This window comes from Eleutherodactylus coqui, chromosome 6 (genome assembly GCF_035609145.1).
Source record: "Eleutherodactylus coqui strain aEleCoq1 chromosome 6, aEleCoq1.hap1, whole genome shotgun sequence".
NCBI classification, from domain to species: Eukaryota; Metazoa; Chordata; class Amphibia; order Anura; family Eleutherodactylidae; genus Eleutherodactylus; species Eleutherodactylus coqui.
In genome coordinates this window covers 220,777,418-220,804,969 of record NC_089842.1, presented here as the reverse complement: position 1 = coordinate 220,804,969, position 27,552 = coordinate 220,777,418, and the positions used below count along the sequence as shown (strand labels likewise).

The 27,552-nt window shown below is 48.0% G+C and overlaps 1 protein-coding gene across 2 annotated transcripts in view; it reads right to left on the bottom strand.

Moving 5' to 3' along the window:
* Nucleotides 1-27,552, bottom strand: part of LOC136633265 (CUGBP Elav-like family member 3-A) — an 81,318-nt gene that overhangs the window by 43,840 nt on the left and 9,926 nt on the right. For both annotated transcript variants that reach the window (XM_066608863.1, XM_066608864.1), the window contains exon 2: nt 7,388-7,470. In XM_066608863.1, the coding sequence (XP_066464960.1) occupies nt 7,388-7,470 (83 nt within the window). The remainder of the gene's footprint in view (nt 1-7,387; nt 7,471-27,552) is intronic.

Here is a 27,552-nt window from a genome sequence, read left to right as displayed (position 1 = left end):
ACAAACCCAGCGCCAACTGTGCACCGACCCTACACCAACTGAGCACCAACCCTACACCGACCAACCCTACACCGACCCAGCACTAGCATTACATCGGCCAAGCACCAACCCTACATTCACCCAGCATCAACCCTACATCAACCGAGCACCAACCCTACACTAACCCAGCACCAACACTACACTAACCCAGCACCAACCGAGTAGCAACCCTACACTGATCCAGCACCAACCCTACACCAAACTAGTATGGAACCAGCATCAACTGAGCACAGACCCAGCACCAACCAAGCACCAACCCAGCACCAACCGAGTACCAACCCTACACCGAACCAGCACCAACGAAGCACCGACCCTACACTGATCCTACACCAACCGAGCACCGATCCTACACCAACGCAGCACCAACTGAGCACAGACCCAGCACCAGCCTAGCACCAACCGAGTATCGACCCTATACCAGACCAGCACCAACCGAGCACCGACCCAGACCCAACCAGGTACTGATCCTATACCAGACCAGCACCAACCAAGCACCAACCGAGTACCAACCCTACACCGAACTCACACCAACGCAGCACCGATTCTACACTGATCCAGCACCAACCGAGCACCGATCTTACACCAACCCAGCACCAACTGAGCACAGACCCAGCACCAACCTAGCGCAGACCCAGCACCAACCAAGTACCAACCCTATACCAGACCAGCACCAACTGAGCACCGACCCAGCACCAACCAGGGACTGATCCTATACCAGACCAGCACCAACTGAGCACCGAACCAGCACCAACCAGGTACTGATCCTATACCAGACCAGCAGCAACCGAGCACCGACCCTAAACCAACCAGGTACTGATCCTATACCATACCAGCACCAACCGAGCACCGACCCAGACCCAACCAGGTACTGATCCTATACCAGACCAGCACCAACCAAGCACCAACCGAGTACCAACCCTACACCGAACTCACACCAACGCAGCACCGATTCTACACTGATCCAGCACCAACCGAGCACCGATCTTACACCAACCCAGCACCAACTGAGCACAGACCCAGCACCAACCTAGCGCAGACCCAGCACCAACCAAGTACCAACCCTATACCAGACCAGCACCAACTGAGCACCGACCCAGCACCAACCAGGGACTGATCCTATACCAGACCAGCACCAACTGAGCACCGAACCAGCACCAACCAGGTACTGATCCTATACCAGACCAGCAGCAACCGAGCACCGACCCTAAACCAACCAGGTACTGATCCTATACCATACCAGCACCAACTGAGCACCGACCCTAAACCAACCCAGCACCAATCCAGCATCAACCGAGCACCAACCCAGCACTGATCCAGCACCAACAGAGCCTTGACCCTACACTTACCCAGCATCAACCGAGCACCAAACCAGCAGCGACCTACCCTACACCAAGTGAGCACCGACCCTACACTGACCCAGCATCCACCGAGCACCGAGCCAGCACTGACCGACCCTGCACCAAGTGAGCACCAACCCTACACTGACCCAGCATCTACCGAGCACCAAACCAGCGCCGACCGACCCTACACTAAGTGAGCACCGACCCTACACTGACCCAGCACCAACTGAGTATTGAGCCTACACTAAACCAGCACCAACTGAGCACTGACCCAACACCAACAGAGCACTAACCCTAATCTGATCCTACACTGACCAAGCACCAACTGAGCACTAACCCTACACTGATTTCACACTGACCCAGGACCAACTAAGCACCAACCCTACACTGACCCAGCACCAACTGAGCACAGACCCTACATGACCCTATACTGATCCTACACTAAACCAGCACCAACCGAGCATCGACCCTACACTGACCCAAGATCAGCCGAGCACCGATCCTACACCAACCCAGCACCAATCCAGCATCAACCGAGCACTAACCCAACACTGACCCGGCATCATCCGAGCACCGAGCCTACTCTGACCCAGCACCATCTGAGCACCGACCAAGCACAAACCCACCACCAACTGAGAATCGATCGTACACCAACTCAGCATTAACACAGCACCAACCACTGACCCTAAACTAAACAGGCAGCAATTGAGAACTCACCTTACACTGACCCTGCACTAACCCAGCACAAACGCCACACTGATCCTACACCAACCCAGCATATTGTGTACTCTGACGTGCCAGAAGTCCTGGGCTAGCAGTATGTAGATTGATGATGAAGTGGTGTTACCTCTGAGGACGCTCGGAACCACCCGCACCTTTATAAGCTGTGTTATCTTGTGAGTGAAGTTGAACACCACCCAGCATGCTCATGTGAACGTGAATTATTGAATGAGGCATGATAGTGGACGCAAGTATTTATGGGATGTGGTGGAGCAGTCCATTCACCACAGTGATCCTGCACCTATAAATATACTGGAGCAGTTGGGGGGCTCAACATTTCTCCAGACGTCTTCCGTCCACTTGTGAAATCGATGTCACGTCGAGTTGCTGCACTTCGCTGGTCTAGGGGGTCCTATGTGATATTAGCTCCTGTCACCTATGACTTTTGCCATGTCATTCTATAGTGGAATGCAACCGTTCTCCTTCACCAGACAGAACCCTTATGCTTCTTCACTTTGGAACCTTTCCACCCGCTATATGGCAGTGCCCCCTCATTTTCTTGCTGTGATTCCAGGGGCCACCTCCAGGGTACTCATGGGAATATATCACGTGTGGCGACCTGGAATCTAGGCTGCGAACAGTTTGTCCATGGTCTGCTGTGATTTGTCAGCTGGCCTGAGCACCCGACACATACCCATCGGTAAAGCTAACAATTTAATCATGATGTGAAAGGTTGACACGCTCCATCACCCCCACCCCAATGAGGCCTATTAGTATATTTGGTACTGGAAAATCAGACGCCCAATTATTCTGCAGCCTAGGTGCTATACTGCATCTCTCAGGGTACAGGAAAATGGCGCAAGTATTTATAAACGTCACCCACAAATACTACTCTGCATGTATACAATATCCTCCAGGCGACGCCCATTATAGAGTATAATGGGCATGTTGGGTGGAGCATCATGGTGCCATGGATGGTGTAGGAGGACATGTTATCCAGGGGCCCTAGGACACCCAGACGAGACGGCGCAGCCTGTAGATCAGAAGCCAGCTGTGTGCTGATTCCTCCTCTAATCGCCCGCACAAAATCCCAGAGCCCCCGCTAATCCCAGGATTATCCAATCACGTCGTAATCTCCCCACATCCCGGCATGCTGTGTGCATCCCAGGGATTACCAACCGCGGCCCTGACCAAACGCCCGGCAGATAATGCGCAAAAGTGGTCTGAGACGCCCGGAGCGCAGCACAAACCCGTGGTGTACTGTGAGTGATGTCATCAGTTGTGACATCGTCAGGATTATGACTGCTCACCTGGTCGTCCGCAGAGCTGACACTCTATAGAGAGCTTCCCGGAGCATTGAGATGAATCCCTCCGAGAAATATTTCTGTCTATCGAAGCAGCAGGTTGCTAAGCAACTGATTGTGCCGCGCCGCCAATCACACAGGACAAACCAGGAGCCCCCAGCGAAATGTAATGTAGTATTTACAGCACATAACGTTCCCGTGAAAAACCAAGATTCTGGGTAATCCGTTATTGTCCACCACGCCAATGTAACCATAGTAACAGCTGGGAAAAAGGGGTGCTGCATTAACCCTTCTGATGCTGTCATAAAAAAACATCTGTCTGTAAGATCTAGTGATGTCACTGATGAGCATACAATGGGGCTGGAGGCACGGGTGCCTCCCCGAGGAGTGAGATTCTTAGGATCCCCCTATGTTATAAAGGTAGGTGTCACATAAGCAAGTAAGCTCCGCCCTCACAGGTGAGACAAGTAGCTCCGACCCCTACCTGCTATCTTTTACCGAGCGCGCAGAGCTATGGGCAGGGAGCCACACGAGAGACCCCAACACAACTGACACTGGGGGGTGCCAGGGGCCGAATACGAGGATGAGGGAATGAGAGAGAGAGGTTAGACTGTGCTGCCCCTCACCGCCCGGGTGGCTGCCAGGAAAAGAGCACGGAGTGGGGGGCCATAGCGTCCCCCACTGAGAGGATTAGAGGCTGATACAGAGATAAGCCTGTTAGATCAATTAGGAGGATGAGATGGAGAGAGTGGGCACTGGGCTCCCACCCGTCCAAAAGCAGGCTGCCCGCACACCGCCGGACGCTAATACACTGCTGGATCCCCAATACACTACTGGACCCAAAATACACTCCGGACCCCCAATACACTGCCAGACCCAATACACTGCCAGATCCCCAATATACTGCTGGACCCCCAATACACTGCTAGATTTCAAATACACTGCCAGACCACTAATACACTGTCACACCCCAAATACACTGTTGGACCCCCAATACACTCCCGGACCCAAAAACACTGCCAGACCCCCAATACACAGTCAGACCTCCAATACACTGTCAGACTCAGAATACACTGCCAGACCCCAATGCACTGCCAGACCCCGAATGTACTGCATGACCTCAATACTCTGCCGAACCCCCAATACTCTGCAGGACCCCGAATACACTACCGGACCCACAATGCACTACCAGACCCCCAATACCCTGCCGGACCCCCAAATACACTACCGGACCCAAATACCCTGCCGGACCCCCAATACCCTGCCAGACCCCCAATACACTGCTGGACCCCAATACACTGCCGGACTCCCAATACACTGTCAGACGCTAATACACTGCAAGGCTCCAAATACACTGCCAGAGACCTATATACTGCTGGATCCCAATACACTGCCAGACGCTCAATATACTGCAGGACCTCAATACACTGCCAGACCCCCAGTACACTGCCAGACCCCCAATAAACTACCGGACCCTCAATACACTACCGGACCCACAAATACACTACCAGACCCCAATACACTGCCAGACCCTAATACCCTGCCGGACCCGCCATACACTACTGGACCCCAAATACACTGCCGGACCCCACTACACTTTCAGACCCCCAAAACACTACCAGACCCTCAATACACTTCTGGACCCTCAATACCCTGCTGGACCCCCAAATACACTACCGGACCCTAATACACTGTCAGACCCCCAATACCCTGCCGGACACCCAATACACTACTAGACTCTAAATACACTACCGGACCCCCAATACACTGTCAGACCCTAATACACTGCCAGACTCCAAATACACTGCCAGACACCTATATACTGCTGGATCCCAATACACTGCCAGACCCCCAATACACTGCCGGACCCCCAATAAACTACCGGACCCTCAATACACTACCAGACCCCCAAAACCCTGCCGGACCCACAAATACACTACTGAACCCCAATACACTGCCAGACCCTAATACACTGCCGGACCCCAATACATTGACAGACCCCCCCAATACACTACCGGGCCCTCAATACACTTCCAAACCCTCAATATACAACCGGAACCCCAATACACTACTTGACTCTAAATACACTACCGGACCCCCAATACCCGGCCGGACTTCTAATACAATGCTAGACCCCCAATACACTGCCGGACCCCCCAATACACTTGCAGACCCCCAAAACAGAGCCCGACTGACAATACACTGCTGGACCCTAATACACTGCCAGAGCCCAATATACTACCGGACCCCAATACACTGCCAAACCCTCATACCTGGAAGCCATAATCCGAGACCAGTCCCTTTAACCTCCCCTGAGAAGCACATAACACAGAGCATCTCACATTGCCCATACTATACCCGCAACGCATCCCACACTGTCCATACTATATCGCAGAGCATCTCACACTGCCCATACTATACCGCATGGCATCTCACACTGCCCATACTATACTGCAGAGCATGTCACACTGACCATACTACACCGCAGAGCATCTCACACTGCCCATACTATACCGCATGGCATCTCACACTGCCCATACTATACCCCATAGCATCTCACACTGCCCATACTATACCGCAGAGCATCTCAAACTGCCCATACTATACCGGAGAGCATCTCACACTGCCCATACTATACCACATAGCATCTCACACTGCCCATACTATACTGCATAGCATCTCACACTGCCCATACTATACTGCATAGCATCTCACACTGCCCATACTATACCGGAGAGCATCTCACACTGCCCATACTATACCACATAGCATCTCACACTGCCCATACTATACCACATAGCATCTCACACTGCCCATACTATACTGCATAGCATCTCGCACTGTCCATACTATACCGCAGAGCATCTCACACTGCCCATACTATACTGCATAGCATCTCACACTGCCCATACTATACCACATAGCATCTCACATTGACCATACTATACCGCAGAGCATCTCACACTGCTCATACTATACCGCAGAGCATCTCACACTGACCATACTATAACACAGAGAATCTCACACTGTCCATACTATACCGCAGAGCATCTCACACTGCCCATACTATACCGCAGAGCATCTCACACTGACCATACTATAGCACAGAGAATCTCACACTGTCCATAGTATACCGCAGATCATCTCATACTGTCCATAGTATACCGCAGAGCATCTCACACTGACCACATTATACCGCATCTCACACTGTCTGTACTATACCGCAGAGCATCTTATACTGGACATACTATACCGCAGAGCATCTTATACTGGACATACTATACCGCAGAGCACCGCACACTATCCATACTATACCGCAGAGAATTTCATACTATACCGCCCAGCATCTTTCAATGTCGATACCATAGCAAAGAGAATCCCACACTGTCCATACTATACGGCAAAGCATCTCACACTGCCCATACTATACCGCAGAGCATCTCACACTGACCATACTATACTGCAGAGCATCTTCCAATGTCCATATTATATTGCAAAGCATCTCACACTGACCATACTTTACTACAGAGCATGTTACACTGTCCATAGCATACCTCAGATCATCTCATACTGGCCATATTATACCGCAGAGCATCTCACACTGCCCATACTATACCGCAGAGCATCTCAAACTGCCCATACTATATCGCAGAGCATCTCACACTGTCCATACTATACCGGAGAGCATCTCACACTGCCCATACTATACCGCAGAGCATCTCACATTCAGCAAACCACTAGATAGCGCTGCCCCTTTGCCCAGGGCCTGGCGCCTGTCATCCCTGGCACAGCTCGGCAGAACCTTTCCCGGTGTCTGCTCCCTCCCAAGTGGGATTTCTCAAAGGACTCGTCATGTGTGATGAAGTGTCCCCAGAGACGCCCAGCTCCCCCGCCACCAGCACTGGTGACTGATAACCAGCTATTTATACTCTAATGCTATTCCTTCACATGCCACACTAGAGGCAGCAGATGGTGGGCACTTACCCCGGGCAGGGTCTTCTGCTCATGGAGGGCGCTCTGGGCTTTTAGTGCTGACTCCCTGGCGCAATACGTTAAGAAGGCGCATCCTGCAAAACAGAAGCACAATGCAAACAATGACATACAGAATAACAGAGGCGGTTGTGGGCAGAATATATATATATATATATATATATATATATATATATACACACACACACATTGCACAGTGTAAGCACTATCAGTGGTTGCTATAGCAGCAGAGTGTTCAGTCTCACAGCAACCAATCACAGCGCAGCTTTCATCTTACTACAGTAGTGTGAGCGCTATAAGCTGAGCTCTGACTGGTTGCTATGGGCAGCAGAGTGTTCAGTCTCACAGCAACCAATCACAGCGCAGCTTTCATCTTACCACAGCATTGTGAGCGCTGTAAGCTGAGCTCTGATTGGCTGCTATGGGCAGCAGAGTGTTCAGTCCCACAACAACCAATTACAGCACGGCTTTCCTTTTCCCACAGCAGTAGAGTTTCCTATTTTCTTGGGGTAGCAGACACTTTACGATCACACTGGGCTTCGTGGCGTTAGAATGGCGGTGATATTGGCCTACTTGTGGTATTACCATGCCACAGTCCAGGCTGTGCAGCCGCCATCACCTTCTAAAGGGAAGGCCAATCAGCAGAGCATTGGAGGGTCACATGATGACGCTTTCCTGCAGACCTGGCTGGGGGAGGGGCTTGCTTTCTTGGCAACTGTGGGTCATTGACCAAGTGGAATTCTCATGCTGCCCCCATAGCGGAGCCCATAGTGCTAGTCGGAACTTGTATCACCCGTACAGAAGCGTGACTCGTCCTCAGAGACACCGTGACCCATCCTCAGAGACGCCGCGACCGGTCCTCAAAGACACCGTGACCCATCCTCATAGACACCGCAACCTATTCTCATAGATACCTTGACCCATCTTCAGAGATAATGTGACCCAGCATAACACACACAACCTATGCCTCAAAAATACCGCGACTCGAGCCTCAGAGACAATGTGACCTGTCCTCAGAGACAATGTGACCCGCATAACACGCACAACCCGCGCCTTAGAGACACCGTGACCCGTCCTCAGAGACAATGGGACCTGCATAACACGCACAACCCGCGCCTTAGAGACACCGTGACCCGTCCTCAGAGACAATGGGACCTGCATAACACGCACAACCCGCGCCTTAGAGACACCGTGACCCGTCCTCAGAGACAATGTGACCCGTCCTCAGAGACAATGTGAACCACATAACACACACAACCTGCACCTCAGAGACACCGTGACCCGTCCTCAGAGACAATGTGAACCACATAACACACACAACCTGCACCTCAGAGACACCGTGACCCGTCCTCAGAGACAATGTGAACCGCATAACACACACAACCCACGCCTCAGAGATACCGTGACTCGTCCTCAGAGACAATGTGACCGCATAACACACACAACCTGCACCTCAGAGACCCCGTGACCCGTCCTCAGAGACAATGTGACTCGTATAACACACACAACCCACGCCTCAGAGACACAGTGACCCGTCCTCAGAGACAATGTGACCCGCATAAGACACACAACCTGCACCTCAGAGACACCGTGACCCGTCCTCAGAGACAATGTGACCTGCATAACACACACAACCCGCACCTCAGAGATACCGTGACCCGTCCTCAGAGACAATGTGACTCGTATAACACACACAACCCGCGCCTCAGAGACACCGTGATCCACGCCTTAGAGACAAGACAATGTGACCCGTCCTCAGAGACAACGTGACCCGCATAACATATACAACCCGCACCCCGGAAATACCGTGACCCGCACCTGAGAGACAATGTGACACGCGCCTCAGAGACCGCATAACACATACAACCCGCGCCTCAGGCTGGCTTTACACAGGTGTATTTGTGCGTAAAATAGGCAGAGAATGGGACCCATTGATTTCAATGAGTTTGTTCACATTTTTGCGCACATATTTCGGTTGTGCAAAAAAACCCAAAAAACAGAATGCCCTATTTTTCTGCATATTTGCACACCAAAGATCCCCATAGAAGTCAATGGGGGTGCGAAAATGCGCACTATATGCAAGGCGATGCGTGAAACACTGTGTAATTGTGCAGGAAAAAGAACACATCTGGAGCTCATTAAGACTAATTAACCATTTCAATCGGTGCGTATTTGTTTGCTGTGTGTAAATGAACATGCCCTGCAGGCGCAAAGAGTACAGTAAAATATACTGGTCCACGAACGAAAAAGCATAGCACATCCCGCAAATACGTGGCGCTCAGGCGCGCAAATTTACGTGCACTCATGTGAAGCCGGCCTGACCCCTTAGTGCCGAAGCCTGTCGTTGTCTTAGTCACCAACTAGTTTTTCAGTTTTTCTCATCGTCACCTTCCAGGAGCCGTAGCTTTCCCATTTTTCCTTCGACACAGATTTGTGGGGGGAGGGGGTTGTTTGTTTTTTTTACATAGTAAAGAGCAGAAATTGAAGGTTGGATGTTTTAAGTTTTTTATATTTGTTTAGTATTTTTTTAGACTTTTTAGAATTTTTTAAAACTTTTTTCCTTTTTCCTACTAGGGACTTGAATAGAACTTTATCGTTTTTATATTTCACTATAGGCCATCTTCAAGCCTCTGGGTGCTATAACAACCCATCAGGGCCCTGGAATTACATTGCGGGGACCGGATGGTTGACAGAGGGAGCCCCCTCCTTCTGATTTTGCATGCCGCAGTCGCAGCAGTGCACAATAGACACAAACCGTTCATGTCCACATATTGCATTCTAAGGGCGCCTACCCACTGGCGATTTTTTTTCCTGCGATACTAAATTGCGTTTTGTGTTTTTTCTGAAGAGCAATTAGTATAGAATGTGTTCTTGTCCATTTAGGGGTTTTTTTCGTTTCGTTGCAATTTTTCACATAGGAACTGTCAGTTGCATATGTCTCCTTATTTTTCTCTTAATGCACCCATGATTGTCAATGGAAATTAACGAAAAAGGCGCGAAAAACGTGCGGAAACCGTGCGGAAAACGCATGAAAAACGCACTACAGTTTTTTTTCACTGCGAAATTCGCAGTGTTTTTTTTTCTGCAGGGGTCTATGGGATTTGTAATGTTAAAATCGCGATCACGCAAAATCGCAATTTACCGCGAAATCGCTATTTTGCGCGATCGTGATTTTAACATTACAAGTCCCATAGACCCCTGCAGAAAAAAAACCTGTAGTGAGTAGTCACCCTAAGGCTGGGTTCACACGGGACAAAATTACCGCGGAATTTCCATGTGGCAATTCCACCTGCGGCTCCGAATCCTGGGATTAGCCAGCCATGTGGTGATACCTCATCCACACGGGGCAGCTAATCCGTTGCGACAAAGCTGTGAGGAAACAGACATGCAGCGCGGAATTCAATTCAATTCTTTTTTTTTTTTTCCACTGTGGCCTCACTTCTCTCTATAGGGAGAGAAATCTGCAGCGGAATGCTGGTGGCTGAGCCGCTCCAAAACCCGTGGCGAAATGCCACGGGTTATGAATTTGCGGCTCTCCCGCAGAATTCTCGAGATTTTTCGGTACGGCCAAGCTGTGAGATTTCCTCGGGAACCCAACCTTACCGATGTTCTCATTACTTGATACAATTGATGGTGTTTTTGCCTGTACAGACAAAACACCTGCAGACGGGCGGGTTGGATCCGGTGGCGAGGATTCTCACCGCGGGACCCGACCCGAGCGCCTGCAGGGACCAGTGCGTACTCACCCGCGCTCGCCGGCTCTGGCTGTTTGATGTGCCGGCCTGCCGCACAGCCGGCGCATGTGCAGACCGGAGCCGGCGGCGGGTGAGTGACATTTCTGTGCCAGGCTCTGCGAGCCCCACACAGAAATAGGGCATGCCACGATTTGTTTGCCGCGCGAGATTTTGCGCGGCCGTCTGCATAGGATTGCATTTGTTAACACAATCCTATGCAGGCTTCCAGCAGCGGAAATTCCACGGGAAATCCCGCCGCGGAATTTCCGCTCGTGTGCAGGCGGCCTAACCCTTTCATAGCCATATAATACTTGTTGGCCTATGTTCACACTGTTAGCTCTTATGGCAAATATCCCAGGTTGTTGCTTTTAAAATAAAGGTAACAGGTACTCCTTAGACTGTAAACACAAACGGTCTTTATACCCGGGGGTATAATGTAGCCTAGGCCCTTTTAACCCCGGGTATACTCGGCCTGTTACACCGGGTCTACAACCTGTTCTTCCTAATGTTGTGGGGGAATAGGTTGAACCTAATCAGGAGAAATGTTACCTACCGCATGAGGAGACTAGGGGGTTATCCATGGTCAACCCCATGGTGTTTCTTCTATACACCTTTTTTAAGATCAACACAGGCAACCTTTGGCAAGAGAGGGCTCCTTCGTGGGTCTGCTCCTGCCAGGGATGGCTTTGGCCCATCTTCCAGGAATGGGAGACAGGAGGGCAAATGAAGCACCTTCACACGCAGCACGGATATCTCCCGGCTTACGCTACCTTGGCTCTAAAGGTGATACACCAGTGGGGTCTGGAATGTGGGAGATCAGGACCCTGACAAGGAAGCTCCTCGATGAAAGAGTCCTGTTGACCCATTTCCAGAAGCCCCTGGCGCTCAAGGACTACCCAAGTCAGGACCTGGAGGGCCTGGTGGAGCAGGCATGGCCCTCGTGCCATACTGGAGAACCAAAAAAAGGAGAAAAAAATTAGGTAGTTACATTGTATGCCGGTTGGCTTGGTATTTAAGTTGGGCTGGGCTCACATGGACATGTATGCCAGCAGGCCACGCACAAACATGCAACAAGTATGCAATGACAGTCATACATGCTGCATGCCGCCAATCCCCACACACTATCTTAGCGTGTATGTGTACTTAATATGCACCAAGATAGTGCATGCCGCGATTTTATTCGTGCAGCTCATATATGTGGCAATATTAAACTCTATGGAACGCTGCTACTGAGTACTATGAACGCAAAAACTGCACAGGTAATGCACAATGAGCATACAGTCATATGAGCCTGGCCTTAGTATTTGTGTATTTATTTATGTTGGCCTTTTTCTCTCTTCTTTAACCCTTTAGTGACCAGGCCTGTTTGCACCTTAATGACCAGGTCAAATTTCATTTCATATACGCAGAATTTGAGGCGCAAAACAGCGCGCACCTAAAAAAGACAGGACATATGTGTGCGTTTTGCAGGAGATTCCATTGACTCCTATGGGAGCAGGAGTTAATGCAAACTCCTGCGCACGGAAGAAATTCCCCACTGCTTACAGCTGGACATTTAAAAAGTGCTTCTGGACAGAAGCACCTTTTAAATGTCTGCTGTTAACTCCTTCATCCCCGCAGAGATGAGGGAATGCCCTGAGGGTTCCGTTATTCCTCGCTGGGAGTCCCCTCATCATTGAACACTGGGGCAGCACTGTCACAGTGTTCAGCGATGAGGGGATTGCAATAGGGACGAAAGAATCCCCTGCCACAGCTGTGGCAGAGGAGCGCAATGCCATCCCATTGCTTTCAATGGGGCTGGCGCTACTACCGTCCCATTGAAAGCAATGGAAGCAGATCACTATCCCCTGCTGCGGTCACAGCGCTCATCTAATCAGAGGCAGCGCTTTCTGGAGGCAGAGATTTTTCAATCCCCGGCCACCAGAATACAGAAGAAGAATGCCAGGGAGGGAAAGAAGAGCTGGACAGCGCTTCTAGGTGAGTTAACGTTTTTTTTTTTGGGGGGGGGGTCTACAGCTAGGGATGATTTTCAGGGAAGGGCTTATATTTCAAGCCCTTACACAAAAATCATCGCTGCAGGGGTTGCCTTCATCCCATTGCTTTTTAATGGGGCAGCGCCGGCCCCAATGGCAACGCTCTCCTCTGCCACAGCTGTGACAGCTGTGGCCAGGATTCTTTCATTCCCACTGCAGTCTCCTCATCACTGAACACTGTGACAGTGCTGTCACAGTGTTCAGTGATGAGGGGACCTTCATGGAGCAGCTGCTCCAGTGAATGGGCAAAGTATCATGCGCAAACTTTGCCCATTCACACGTTTTCTGCAAGTTTTTTTCGCACACATAGGTGCGCAAAAATACACGCTCGTGTGAATGAGGCCTAACATAGAATAATTCTGTAAAAGGTTTTGCATATCCAAGCAATTCTGACATCGTTTTTTTGCCACATATTGTACTTCATTTAGGTAGTAAAAATAGACAGAATTTGTGTATATTTATTAAAAGTGCCAAAATTGGATAAAATTCTGAAAAAAATTTACAGTTTTTCACATTTTCAACTGCAATATCTCAGATATGTGCAAACATACTGTACAATTTTTGATAAGATATATATTTCCATCTGTTTCCTTAATTCTGGAAGCACATTCGAAAAACTTTAGGTTTTTTAACCATTTAGGAGACGTACAAATTTAACATTAATTATTAACATTTTGAGGAACACTTTGTTTTCCTGCACCATGCCAAGATGGCAAAGGCTCATAGGTGTCAGAATGATAGATACCCCCACAAATGACTTTATTTTAAAAATACATCCCTTAATGTATTCACTGAGGGCAGTCAGGAGTAATTTGACACAACAGTTTTTTTTTCAGGACATGCAATTTAGAGGAGAAAAATTAAAATATTATATATTTGCAAATATATAGTTTTAAAGACAGTTATTTTTCTATAGTTCACATGAAAATGAGGATTTACACCCCAAAATGGATATCACTGTTTGTTTTGTGTTCAGAGACATACCCATTGTGGTCCTAATCTTCTGGCTGTATGCACAACGGGGCCCAAACCGAGAAGAGCAGCCAATGGCTTTCAGAACAGAAATTTTGAAGGTGTTTCAGGCCCCATTGCACAATTGTAGAGCCCTTAAGCGGCCAAAACGATAGAGAATCCCCACAAATGACCCCATTTTGAAATCTAGACCCCTTAGCCTATTCATCTTGGGGTGTACTGAGCATTCTGACCCCACAGTTTTTTGCAAAAATTATTCTAAAGCAGGTGAAAAATAAATAACATTTCATTTTGTTTCACAAATGTCACTTTCATGACAGTTTTTGTTTCAAGCAGAAAAACTGGGGAGGCGCACCCCAAATTTTATAGCACTGGCTCTTCTGTGTTTAGCAATACCCCCATTGTAGCCCCAATCTGCTTACTGGACACATGGCTCAGCCTATAATGGTGGGAACATGGATTTCAGGGCAGAAATGAATAAATTCCAGGCCCCATTGCTCACTTGTGCAGAAGTAAAAAAGTGACTCCCTAAAAAGAAAAATTATTAATGTAAACTGTGTGGTATGTCCGAAGACGGGGGTAATTACGGGGGCCTGGTTGGGATGGGCACATGGGGCAATAAAACCAGGTATCCCTCCTTCTCCCATGCTTTTTGGGGGGTATTACTTGACCTCAGCGGCAGGGATGGGGTGTAAAAAGTGGCGCTCTGTGAGGCTTCGTAAGCTTGCTCAGGTGCGGCGGTCTCACACAGAAGGTGCTCAACAAGCTGCTCCTGGAACTGCAGGAAGGCGATCGTTCCCGGGGGCTTCTTGTAAAATACGTATTACAGGTAGCGATCTGCATAAGGTAGATCAGCACAATGGGGGACATCGCCGCAGCTAAGATGTTTCATTGCCCCTTACCAATCGGATCGGGAAATGAAATTTAAATTTTTTTTAACTTTTATGTTATCCAATGGATAACGGCGATGATGTGACCAGGGACCGCTCACCAGGGCCTCTGGTCACTACTCCTGGCTCTTGGCTGGAGTACTCTGTTGTACCACTTCTAGCTAGGATAGAAGATGTGATATGTGCGAGCATGGAGGTTCTGGTATTCTGTTGTACCGCCTCTAGCTTGGACACAATGTCCAAGATACAGATGTGCATTAAGGCTCTAGTACCCTGTTGTACCCTCTTGTATCCAAGCTAGAGGCGATACAAGCGGGTAGTATAGCTTTCATGCCAGCCCTAAAAACATCTTGTATCCAAGCTAGAGGCGGTACAACAGAATACTAGAGCCTCCATGCCTGCCTGTATCACATCTTATATCCAAGCTAGAGGCGGTACAACCGGGTAGTAGAGCCTCTATGCCCGCCTGTATCACAGCTTGTTGTACCACTTCTAGCTTGGTTACAGGATGTAATAAGGGCGGACATGGAGGATCTAGTATTCCATTGTACCGCCTCTAGCTTGGATACAAGATGTGATACAGGTGGGCATGGAGGCTCTAGTACCTGTTGTACCACGTCTAACTTGGATACAAGATGTGTTACCAGGGGCCATGGAGGTTTTACTATTGTGTTGTACCGCCTGTAGCTTGGATACAAGATGTGACACATGCGGGCATGGAGGCTCTAGTACACTGTTGTACAGCCTTTAGCTTGGATACAAGATGTGATACGGACGGGCACGGAGGCACTAGTACCCGTTGTACCATGTCTAGTTTGGATACAAGATGTGATACCCCATCTACAGGTCCCAACACCTCCTGACAGTATGGTCAGACGCTCCTCTCTACTGGTGGTTTGTAGGGGGCGTTCTAAGCCCGGTCACCTTGTGTTCCTACATCCACTGGTCCCAACACGTCCTAACAGTCTGGTCAGATGGTCCTCTGTATTGGTGGTCCGTAGGGGTCGTCCTGAGCCCGGGCACCTTGTGTGCCCCCATCTACTGATCCCAACACTTCCTAACAGTCTGGTCAGAGGCTCCTCTCTACTGCTGGTCTGTAGGGTGGCATTCTGAACCCGGTCACCTTGTGTGCCCCCATCCACTGGTCCCAACACCTCCAAACAGTCTGGTTAGATGGTCCTCTTTACTGGTAGTCTGTCAGGGTTGTCCTGGGCCCGGTAACCTTGTGTGTCCCCATCCACTGGTCCCAACACCTCCTAACAGAGCCTGGTCAGATGCTCCTCTTTACTGGTGGTCTGTAGGGAGTGTCCTGAGCCCGGTCACCTTGTGTGCCACCATCTACTGGTCCCAACACCTCCTAACAGTCTGGTCAGATGGTCCTCTCTACTGGTGGTGTGTAGGGGGCGACCTGATCCTGGTCACCTTGTGTGCCCCCATCCACTGGTCCCAACACCTCTTAACAGTCTGATTAGATGGTCCTCTTTACTGGTGGTCTGTCAGGGTTGGCCTGGGTCCGGTAACCTTGTGTGTCCCCATCCACTAGTGCCAACACCTCCTAACAGAGTCGGGTCAGACACTCCTCTCTACTGGTGGTCTGTAGGGAGCGTCCTGAGCCCGGTCACCTTGTGTGCCCCCATCTATTGGTCCCAACACCTCCTAACAGTCTGGTCAGATGGTCCTCTTTACTGGTGGTGTGTAGAGGGCGTCCTGAGCCCGGTCACCTTGTGTGCCCCCATCTACTAGCCCTAACACCTCCTAACAGTCTGATCAGAATGACCGGTGGGGAACAATTCATCGATACGACCATCCAGCTTCTCACATCCCAATAATGCGCCCCTCTCAGACTCTGGTAACGGGGTGAAATCTCTTCTCTGCGTCGTAGAGGCATCTAGTTGCCAACAAGCTCTACACAAGCGGAAGAAGAGGTCACTACATACAAGGGGCCTCCGAGAGCCTTTTATAGGCCAAGGGGGGAACCACTTTTAAGGCCTCCGGTGACAAGACCATTCATCTAATCACCACAACTCTCATCATTACAGATCTGCCTGATATGGAACTGAATGTCCGGTTCTGCAGCAAAGCGACAACTTCTGGGGGAGAGAATGATTTTGACAAAGAGTGTATATATATATATATATATATATATATATATATATATATGTATGTATATATATGTATATATATAAAAATATGAAAATATAATATACTTACAGGACAGGAGAAGTAGCACTGTACAGAGTTTTATATATATATAATTACATTCAGTAGATGTAAAAAGTTTATGTCCCCCTGTTAAAATACCAGGTTTTAAAATGACAGTCATTCCAAATTTATTTTCGACTTCCATGTGACCCATTATCTGTACAATTCCATTGAAAAACAAACTGAAATCTTTTTGTGCTTTTTCTCATATGTACATAAAAAGTTCTAAAAAAAAATTAAAATCCCACATATTTGGTATCGTCGTATCCGTAACGACGCGTACAAAATGTTGAACGTGCATTTTATCCTGCTTGGCAAAAAGCGTGAAAAAAAAAACTAAAAAACTGAGACAAAATGCTAATTTTTAACTTATTGCCTCCCACAAAACGCAATAAAAGTGATCAAGAAAGCCGTATGTACCAAAATGGCACCAATAAAAACTACAGTTCTCCACGCAAAAAACAAGCCCTTATACGTCCGCGTCGACGGAAAAATAAAAAGTTATGGCTTTTGAAAAATGGAGATGAAAATCCACCAATAATCGTTGCGTCCTTAAGCCCAAAATAGACCATGTCCTTAAGGGGTTAATGTTGCTCTCGGACTCTTCTGCTCTTTTCAGCAGTTTCTGAGGGCCGTCCAGTTCTTGGTGATGTCACTATTGTGTCCAATATAATACCTGTCCTAATGATGGTCTTTACTGTGTTCCATGATAGATGTAATGCCTTGGAGCTGTTGTGGTCCCCTTTTTGCTGACGGTCTTCCCTGTGCCCCATGGTATATGCAATGCCCTGGAAATGCTGTGGAACCCTTTTTTGCTGACGGTCTTCCCTGTGCCCCATGGTATATGTAATGTCTTGGAGGTGTTGTGGCGTCCTTCTTGCTGACGGTCTCCTGTGTGACCCATGGTATATGTAATGCCTTGAAGATGTTTTGGTCCCCTTTCTTGCTGACTGTCTTCCCTGTGCCCCATGGTATATGTAATGCCTTGGACATGTTGTGCTCCCATTCTTGCTGATGGTCTCCCCTGTGCCCCACGGTATATGTAATGCCTTGGACATGTTGTGGTCCCCTTCTTGCTGATGGTCTTTCCTGTGCCCCATGGTATATGTAATGCCTTGGACATGTTTCGGTCATCTGACTGACACCCTCCAACAATCAGATCCCTTTGATGTGTTGTTAGATCTTTACTGACCAACTAAGAAAATGTCAGGAAAATCCTCTTACGGTAGAAGAGCCGAACTTTATATAGGGAAAACTCAGAATCCCTTTAAATAATGGCAGCGGAGTGCTGACTACTATCTATCAGGAGGTGACATGTGATTGGCTAATCCTGAATACAACCATATCCCCTATAATATAGTTTAGTATTTTTGCTTTTCCACCCTAAAAAAATGTCAGTTTGTTTTCCAGTAGAACTTTACAGATAACAAGTCCCATGGAGGGGGGAGAGAAATCTGAAATGATTATTTAATATGACCATTTGCAAATCAGATGTAGTCTCAAACATACCTGATGCCACTAATCAAGAGCTTAATTAGTTGCATCAGGTGTGCTTGACATTAAACACATCACAAACCTGAACTGCTGAGGGCTTTGAGGATCGTGACATTTAATTGCATGTTAGAAATATGGCAAAATCAAGATAGAGAATAGCTCATTGTCTTGTACAAACAAGGAATTGGATACAAAGGTGCAGAATGTTGCTAGAGATACAGTTGGAAGCAGAAAGAGGGCGCTATCACCAGCTGCAACTAGATTCCTGAGTAGGCAGGTGGTCAAAAACTCTTCAGTGACTGCAAAAGACCTGCAGCGAGATCTGGTGGTGCTAGCACTGATGTTTCTGTGTCAGCCGGGTCGGATCCCGCTGCGAGAATTCTCGCAGCGGGACTTGACCTGAGCCCCTGCAGGGACCAGTGCGGCGCTCACCTCTCCCGCGGCTCTGGCTCTTTGATGTGCCAGCTGCCGGCCAGTCGGCGCATGCGCAGAGCAGAGCATGCCGCGATTTGTTTTCCTTGTGTATTTTCACGTGGACAAATCTGCATAGGATTGCGTTTTGCAATGCAATCCTATGCAGGCGTCCAGGGGCGGAAATTCTATGGGAAATCCCTCCGCAGAATTTCCGCCTGTGTGCAGGGGGCCTAAGGCACATACTAAATACTCAAGGTCTTCATGCCCGAACTCCTAGATGTCACCTCTACTGACCCAAAAGCACAAGAAAAGTTGCTCCAACATGCTGAAAACCATATAAATAAGGCACAGAAGTTTTGTGATTCTGTTCTGTGGATTGATGAAACAAAACTGGAGCTGTTCGGGCCTTTGGATAAGTGGTGTGTCTGGAGGAGGAAGAATGAAACAAGTGCCGAAAAGGACCCCCTGTCTGTAGTGAAACAAACAATACAGAAAGAGGAGGGTGGAGCAACCTGAATAAGAGAAAAGGAGATGCGGACTATATCCTTTGTAGGGGTGTTTGGACTGGGTCCTTCAGAGAGTTCTCTGTACAACAGGTACAGCCGGTATTATTGTATCTTGACGCCACCGGAAGTACAGGTGGAGCCAAGATACAAGGTGTTTGTCAGGGGGTTGCCGCCCCATGTTACTGATTGGCTGTCCGTCTGTCTCCCGTCCTCGGCCTCACAGGTCCTGTAGCCACCTGCCAGCCGGCGTGGAGGAAGGTGAGAGCGGGTGGTCTTCAGTTCACGGCGCTGCTGTGGGCCGGAGCGCTGAGTGGCAGCGGTCGGCCGTGGGGTGTTCATGGCGCTACTGTGGGCCGCAGCGCTGAGCAACGGCGGTCGGGAGTTCACAGCGGTGCTGTGCCACGGAGCGCTGAGCGCCGGCATTCAGCATCTCACAGCCATGGATCGGTGAGTGCTGCAAAGCGGCGGCAAGGGGGACCCAGTATACTCTCCTTTGCTGTTGCAGTGTTACAGCAGCTCCGCTACAGTGACAGCGTGGGCAGGAGCTGTAAGCAGCGTGGCGAGGAGCAGGAGGTGTTATGGCCAGGAAAGGTCGGCAGGGGGAGTCACAGATGGCCACTACAAGGCAACGGGGCCAGCAGCAAGAGCTGTGAAGCCGACAAAGGGGCGCCAGGGGAGAATGATAGCAGGGCTGCTGGGACGCCGGCTACAGTCACCGCGGGGCCAGATGCAGGACCTGTGAGCCCGAGAAAGGGGACAATGGTGTGCAGCCAATCAGAAACGGGGCATCAACCCCCACGTCATCACGTCTGCAGCACCCCAATCATCACGTCTGCAGCAGCTCATAACAGCAAAAAGGGCTCTGCTGAGTACTGAAGACGATATTTGTGAAGGGGTTAAATAATCCTGTGACTGCAGGCAGCTCAAACACACCTGGTGCCACTAATAAAGCGCTTAATTAGTGGCATCAGGTGTACTTGAGACGATTTGCCCATATGTGCTCTTATGAGGGATTCTATTCAAGAGGATGGATAATTCTGAGACTGCAGAAGTCAGTAAAAATTGCATTTTGTGGTGAATTTCGGAAAAACCGCTTGTTATATTAGTTGTGTTGAGAGAGTTGCATTCTTCTTGTTTGTAAACAACTGAAATTGTGTAAATTTGGCAAATAGACCGAATTTATAATAGTGGTGGGGGGATGATAATCGTGTACACACAGAGTGAGAGGTCATACTGTGCAGTGTCCAGAACAGAAGCTTCGCTGACTATGAGACTGGTAGACATATAAATGTCTGCTCTTATTATTAGCGATCCCCCCCCCCCCCATTCATTAATCACCTCCCTGGCACTCTCTCCTACATTCATGGCTGATTTTGGCCTCATTCATGTAATTAAATGAATTGTGAGACTGAAGGGCGGCGGTGTCTGCGCCCTAATTACAGTGGGCTCCCCCTGGACCGCCATCCTAGTTATACTTAACATCAGAGTATGAGAAGCAGCAGCCCAGGAACACCCCACATAATACACGTACTCTACTGTCCCCTGTTATCAGTCACTTCATGCAGGGGAAAGGCTGACTGTAGGACAGGTGAGTACAATTTTTTTGCTCCCTGTTATCATCCATTTCAAATGTAGCATGAGCAAGGGCTCCCACACACAAAGCTCCTGCCTCCCATGATCACTGCTTTATATTACATATCTGCAGTGCTGAGAATATTCTATATGTTACTGATACCAGCCGCTCTTCTTATAATGCTCCAGTATTAATATAACCTCCAGATTAGAGATGAGCGAGCATACTCGCTAAGGCAAACTACTCAAGCGAGTAGTGCCTTATTCGAGTACCTGCCCGCTCGTCTTTAAAGATTCGGGTGCTCCCGGGGGGCGGGGGAGAGCGGGGAGGAACGGGGGGGAGATCTCTCCATCCCCCCCCCCCCCCCCCCCGCTCCACCCTGCTCACCTGCGCCGGCACCCGAATCTTTAGAGACGAGCGGGCAGGTACTCGAATAAGGCACTACTCGCTCGAGTAGTTTGCCTTAGCGAGTATGCTCGCCCATCTCTACTCCAGATACATCATATATGACTGATATCAGCCACTCCTCTTATAACACTCCAGTATTTATATAGCCTCTAGAGACATTGTATATGTGACTGATACCAGCAGCTCCTCTTAGTACACTCCAGTACTGATATCACCTCCAGTCATCCTATATGTGATAGCTGCTTCTCTTATAACACTCCAGTACTGATATCACCTCCAGTCATCATATATGTGATATCAGCAGCTCCTCTTATTACACAGTAGTGATATAACCTCCAGAAACATAATATATGTGATATAAGCTGCTCCTGTTATAATGCTTCAGTACTGATATAATGTCCAGAGACATTTACATCATTTGTGATTGATATCAGCAGCTCTTCCTAGAATACGTCCGCTCTGATATAACCTCCATAGATGACATATATGTGATATCACACTCCTCTTATTACACTCCAGTACTAATATAACCTCCAGAGACATGTATATCATATTGGACTGATAGCAGCTCCTCTTCTAATGCTCTAGTACTGTTACGATCTCTGAGGTTAGTGGCCCTTTAAGATTAATAAAGCTGATGAATTATTATATATCAGTCCATCCCTTTGACTGGTTGGATGGCTGACAGATACCAAACATAGAAATCATTGATCTATATGGATCGGCCAAGAATGTGGCTGCCGCTGACGACAATCTCATCTTTCGAGTTTCCCTCTCTTCTCTTCCAAGAGCCATCCTTCCCGTAACTATCAGTGATCTGTAAATAGAGCTGATTACCCCGCCCCCCAAAGGAAATATTTAGGGCTCATACAAATTCACGGTGGGGGGTTCAGGCAGCATGAACCCCATGACAAACTCCCTTTAAAGAAATCCTCACAAGTATAGAAAATCCCATTTCTGCCTCCAGAGTCACCAAACAAGTCATGGCCAAGGATATCTGCGGCACCATTACGCAGGTGTCTATGTGACGGCACTACATGCCAATCGTCAGAACATCATCTTCCACCCCAGACACTTCAGGGAACATCAACTGAAATTCACTACTGGATCAACCCTTTCCAATCCACTGTCTGACGTCTGAAGACATTATGATTTAAGGCTGTACAGCTCCGATGTTGGAAGACGTCCGTCTGGGTTCTCTTACTGTATATTGCCAGCCTCTCTGCTGTCGAAGCCTATCCAATGTGTCACCTCATGCAGTACTGGCTTTAGCCAGCAGATAGCGCTGTTGTATAATGGCAGAAAAAGAGTAAGCCCCCTAGGAAAACCAGGAAACAAATTGGATTGGAAAGGGTTAAAATACGGACAAAAGGTACAGTTTCTAGTGGCCTCCACTACCTTGGCACTATTATTTGAACACTGTATGGTGGGTGGCACTATTATTTGGGTATTACAGTATATGGCAGTTTGATTTGGATATTGTATGGTGGTGTTATTTGGACACTGCATGGCAGTATGATTTGAGTAGAATTTGGTTGACGTGTGGCATTCTCATTTGGGCATTGTAGAGTTGTAATATTTGGGCACTGCATGGTAGTATGTGGGCACTGTATGGTAGTATTGTTTGGGCATAGTATGGTAAATGTATTTTGGTACTATATAGTGGTACGGTTTAGGTTCTGTATAAGGTTTCTGCAGAATTGTGGTATTTATACACTGTATGGTATAGTATTCTCTGGGTGCTACATGGTGGTGTGATGTATGGGGTATTATTTGGAGACGTTGTTGTGGTTAGCGGTTTAGTTGTTCACGACCCTGAAGGTGAGTTCCCTCCATGTTTTTCGGTTTTGCACTGCTTCTTTCAGTTGCGTGATATCCAGGCCAGTATCAGCTCTGACAGTATCAGCCATCGTGTCCTTCATCAATCCTCCTTCTATCAACTTTTTCCGCAGTACAGCTTTCACATCTATACATGGCTATGGAGAAAACGGTGGTTTAGTTGCTATACCGATATCCCTACATTTCCAGACTTTGTCCATGTTTAGCATGTTCACTTCCGCACATACAAGAAGAGCGAGAGGATGCAGCCCTGTCAGACGCCTTTGCCGATCCCAAACCAATCCGTGTCCATATAATATGTTCCCACAGTGGCATCTTAAATGGTATAAAGTGATTTTATCAGCTTGACTAGATGTGTCAATACACACAGCTCTTGTAGGGGGCGCTATAGCTTGTCATGGTTGACGCAGTCAAAGGCCTTGATGTAGTCGATGAAGCATATATAGATATTCATTTGGTATTCTCGCGCTTTTTCCATGGTCTATCGCAGGTTTGCAATATGGTGGCGGGGGCCGCATCCTCGCCAGGATCCTGCCTGCGCATCGGGGAGCGCCGCTTCAACTACTGATCTCAGTCTTTCCTTTATAATTTTGAGAAGGATCTATTACTTTTGCACTGTAGGAAGGTGTTATGTACGCTCTGTAGTGTTAAATATTATCTGGGAACTATTTTAAAATAGAAGACTGACATCAGAAAATGAATACATGGTCCATCTCGTTCACCCTGATATTATTTCCTTTTTATTTCTCCCTTACGCTAGATCTAGACCTAATACCTGGCAGCTGAAATTCTTTTATTGTTGATTTTTCCAACCACATTTGCTGGAAGTTTATTCCAAGAATTTACTACTCTTTCAGTAAAAAAAAATATTTTCTGATATTGCTTTTGAATTTTCCTCAATTAATCTCACTTCCCTCCTGAACCTTATTTCTATCTTTAACATATATAAAGGTTTCCATCATGTCCTCCTCTTTCCTCTCTCCTCCTGTAACATATATAAAGGTTTCCATCATGTCCCCCTCTCCCTTCTCTCCTCCTGTAACATATATAAAGGTTTCTATGGTGTCACTCCTCTCAGTTCTCTTTTCCTGTAATATATAAAGGTTTCCATCATGTCCCCCTCTCCCTTCTCTCCTCCTGTAACATATATAAAGGTTTCCATCATGTCCCTCCTCTCCCTTCTCTCCTCCTGTAACATATATAAAGGTTTCCATCATGTCCCTCCTCTCCCTTCTCTCCTCCTGTAACATATATAAAGGTTTCCATCATGTCCCTCCTCTCCCTTCTCTCCTCCTGTAACATATATAAAGGTTCTCATCTTGTCCCTCCTCTCCCTTCTTTCCTCCTGTAACATATATAAAGGTTTCCATCATGTCCTCCTCTCCCTTATCTCCTCCTGTAATATATATAAAGTTTCCATCATGTCCCTCCTCTCCTCCTGTAACATATATAAAGGTTTCCATCATGTCCCTCCTCTCCCTTCTCTCCTCCTGTAACATATATAAAGGCTTCCATCATGTCCCTCCTCTCCCTTCTCTCCTCCTGTAACATATATAAAGGTTTCCATCATGTCCCTCCTCTCCCTTCTCTCCTCCTGTAACATATATAAAGGTTCTCATTTTGTCCCTCCTCTCCCTTCTTTCCTCCTGTAACATATATAAAGGTTTCCATCATGTCCCCCTCTCCAGTCTCCTCCTGTAACATATATAAAGGTTTCCATCATGTCCTCCTCTCCCTTATCTCCTCCTGTAATATATATAAAGTTTCCATCATGTCCCTCCTCTCCTCCTGTAACATATATAAAGGTTTCCATCATGTCCACCTCTCTCTTCTCTCCTCCTGTAACATATATAAAGGTTTCCATCATGTCCTGCTCTCCTTTCTCTCCTCCTGTAACCTATATAAAGGCTTCCATCATGTCCTCCTCTCCTTTCTCTCCTCCTGTAACATATATAAAGGTTTCCATCATGTCCTCCTCTCCCTTCTCTCCTCCTGTAACATATATAAAGGTTTCCATCATGTCCTCCTCCCCCTTCTCTCCTCCTGTAACATATATAAAGGTTTCCATCATGTCCTCCTCCCCCTTCTCTCCTCCTGTAACATATATAAAGGGTGCCATCATGTCCCTCCTCACCCTTCTTTTTCCCTGTAACATACATACAGCTTTCCATCAAGTCCCTTCTCTTCTCCTGTAACATATATATATATATATATATATATATATATATATATATATATATATATATATATATATATATCCATCATGTCCCTCCCCATCTGTAACATATATAAAGGCTTCCATCATGTCCTCCTCTCCCTTCTCTCCTACTGTAACATATATAAAGGTTTCCATCATGTCCTCCTCTCCCATCTCTCATCCTGTAACATATATAAAGGTTTCCATCATGTCCCTTCTCTCCCTTCTCTCCTCCTGTAACATATATAAAGGTTTCCATCATGTCCTCCTCTCCCTTCTCTCCTCCTGTAACATATATAAAGGTTTCCATCATGTCCTCCTCTCCCTTGGTAAGGATTTCCTCCTCTCACAATTTGGTAAGGATTGGAGGGATTCTTTACTACGTTTTGCCAGGGGTTTGCAGAGACTTTTATCTGGTTCTGCTCAGGTTTGTAAAGGCAAGATGAATCCCTTGATTGCAGCAGAGAATATTCTACGGTACAGAAGGAAATCCTCCCCAGAATAGTGAGAGGCACCAAGGGTGGGCATGTAGAAATGTATTCCAGGTGAAGATGCCCTTTAAGAGGTGTCTTATTGTTCACAGTACTGGCAGGCGACCTGTGACTTTCCAACTCCAATCATGCTCTGCTACACATCGACTTGATATCACACCATTTTCCTGATGGGTCACGATATAGCAGTCACCGCTGTTTTTCTATCTGTATCACAGCTGACCAGGCCTGTTGTTATTCTATACCAGTACGATGCCCGCTTAGTGTGCCAGCCGGATCCCCATAATGAATAATACATTGCTATACTGAGGAGGGGGCAGCGAGGCGAGAAATGCTGAAATCTAATCAACAGAAGAAGATATTTCAAATATCACATAAATGCCTTCCCACTTATGTCTGGACCCCCCCCTCCCACCACCACCACCACCGAGGACAGCCATGATGGGGAGAGCCAGAGGCCTAGTGCTATCTGCTTTCCACAGTCCCATATAGAGAGCAGCACCTCCTGTACCATCACACCGTAGTGATGTACTATCTGTATATTATACTTTAACAGCCTGTAACCACTTCCAATTATACCTCTAGAATACCCTCCCTTCATACATTTTACAAAGCAGACCAGCTTCTTTTGAATTGGTGTCTTACCTGTGTAAGCCATTTGCATTATACCACTAAAACACCCCTCACCTTATATCTCTATAATCTCGGTATTATATCTCTAGAATCCCCCCCATATTATAGCTCTGTAACCCCCTATATCATACATCCCTTCTCATTAGGCCTCTTTCACATGGGTGGCAGCAATATTGCCACAAGAAAATTGCAGCGGTATGGCATTGGCCTTCTGCGCGATATCGCTGCGTTTTCTCACGCTGATATTGCGATTGTGTCCAGCTCTACCGAACTTCTCCCAAAGCTCCCTAGCAGTTGTTTGAAGTTCTTGGGCGTAGGAGTTTGAAAAACTCAGCCTCCAGGAAGCGCTGTCTCTGATTGGTTCTTGAGCGCAGCCAATCAGAGCCAGAGCTCAGTGAACCAATCACAGCGATTCATTGCGCTGGCTCTGACTGGCCGAGCCACGGCGCTCGAGAGCTAATCAGAGGCAGCGCTTCCTGAGGGCAGGGTTTTTTGCTCGAGCGAGCATTGCCTTTAGCGAGTATCTCCCCCGCTCAAGACGGAAGGTTCGGGTGCCGGCAGCGGGCACGGAGCTGCGGGGGAGAGCGGGGAGGAACGGAGGGGAGATCTCTCGCTCCCTCTCTCCCCCCCCCGCTCCCTCCTGCTGACAGCCGCTACTCACCGCTCCCCCGCGCCGGCACCCGAACCTTCCGTCTCAAGCGGGGGAGATACTCGCTAAAGGCAATGCTCTAGAAGGAACCCATTGGAAGGCATGGGCTTCACATACATGCGAT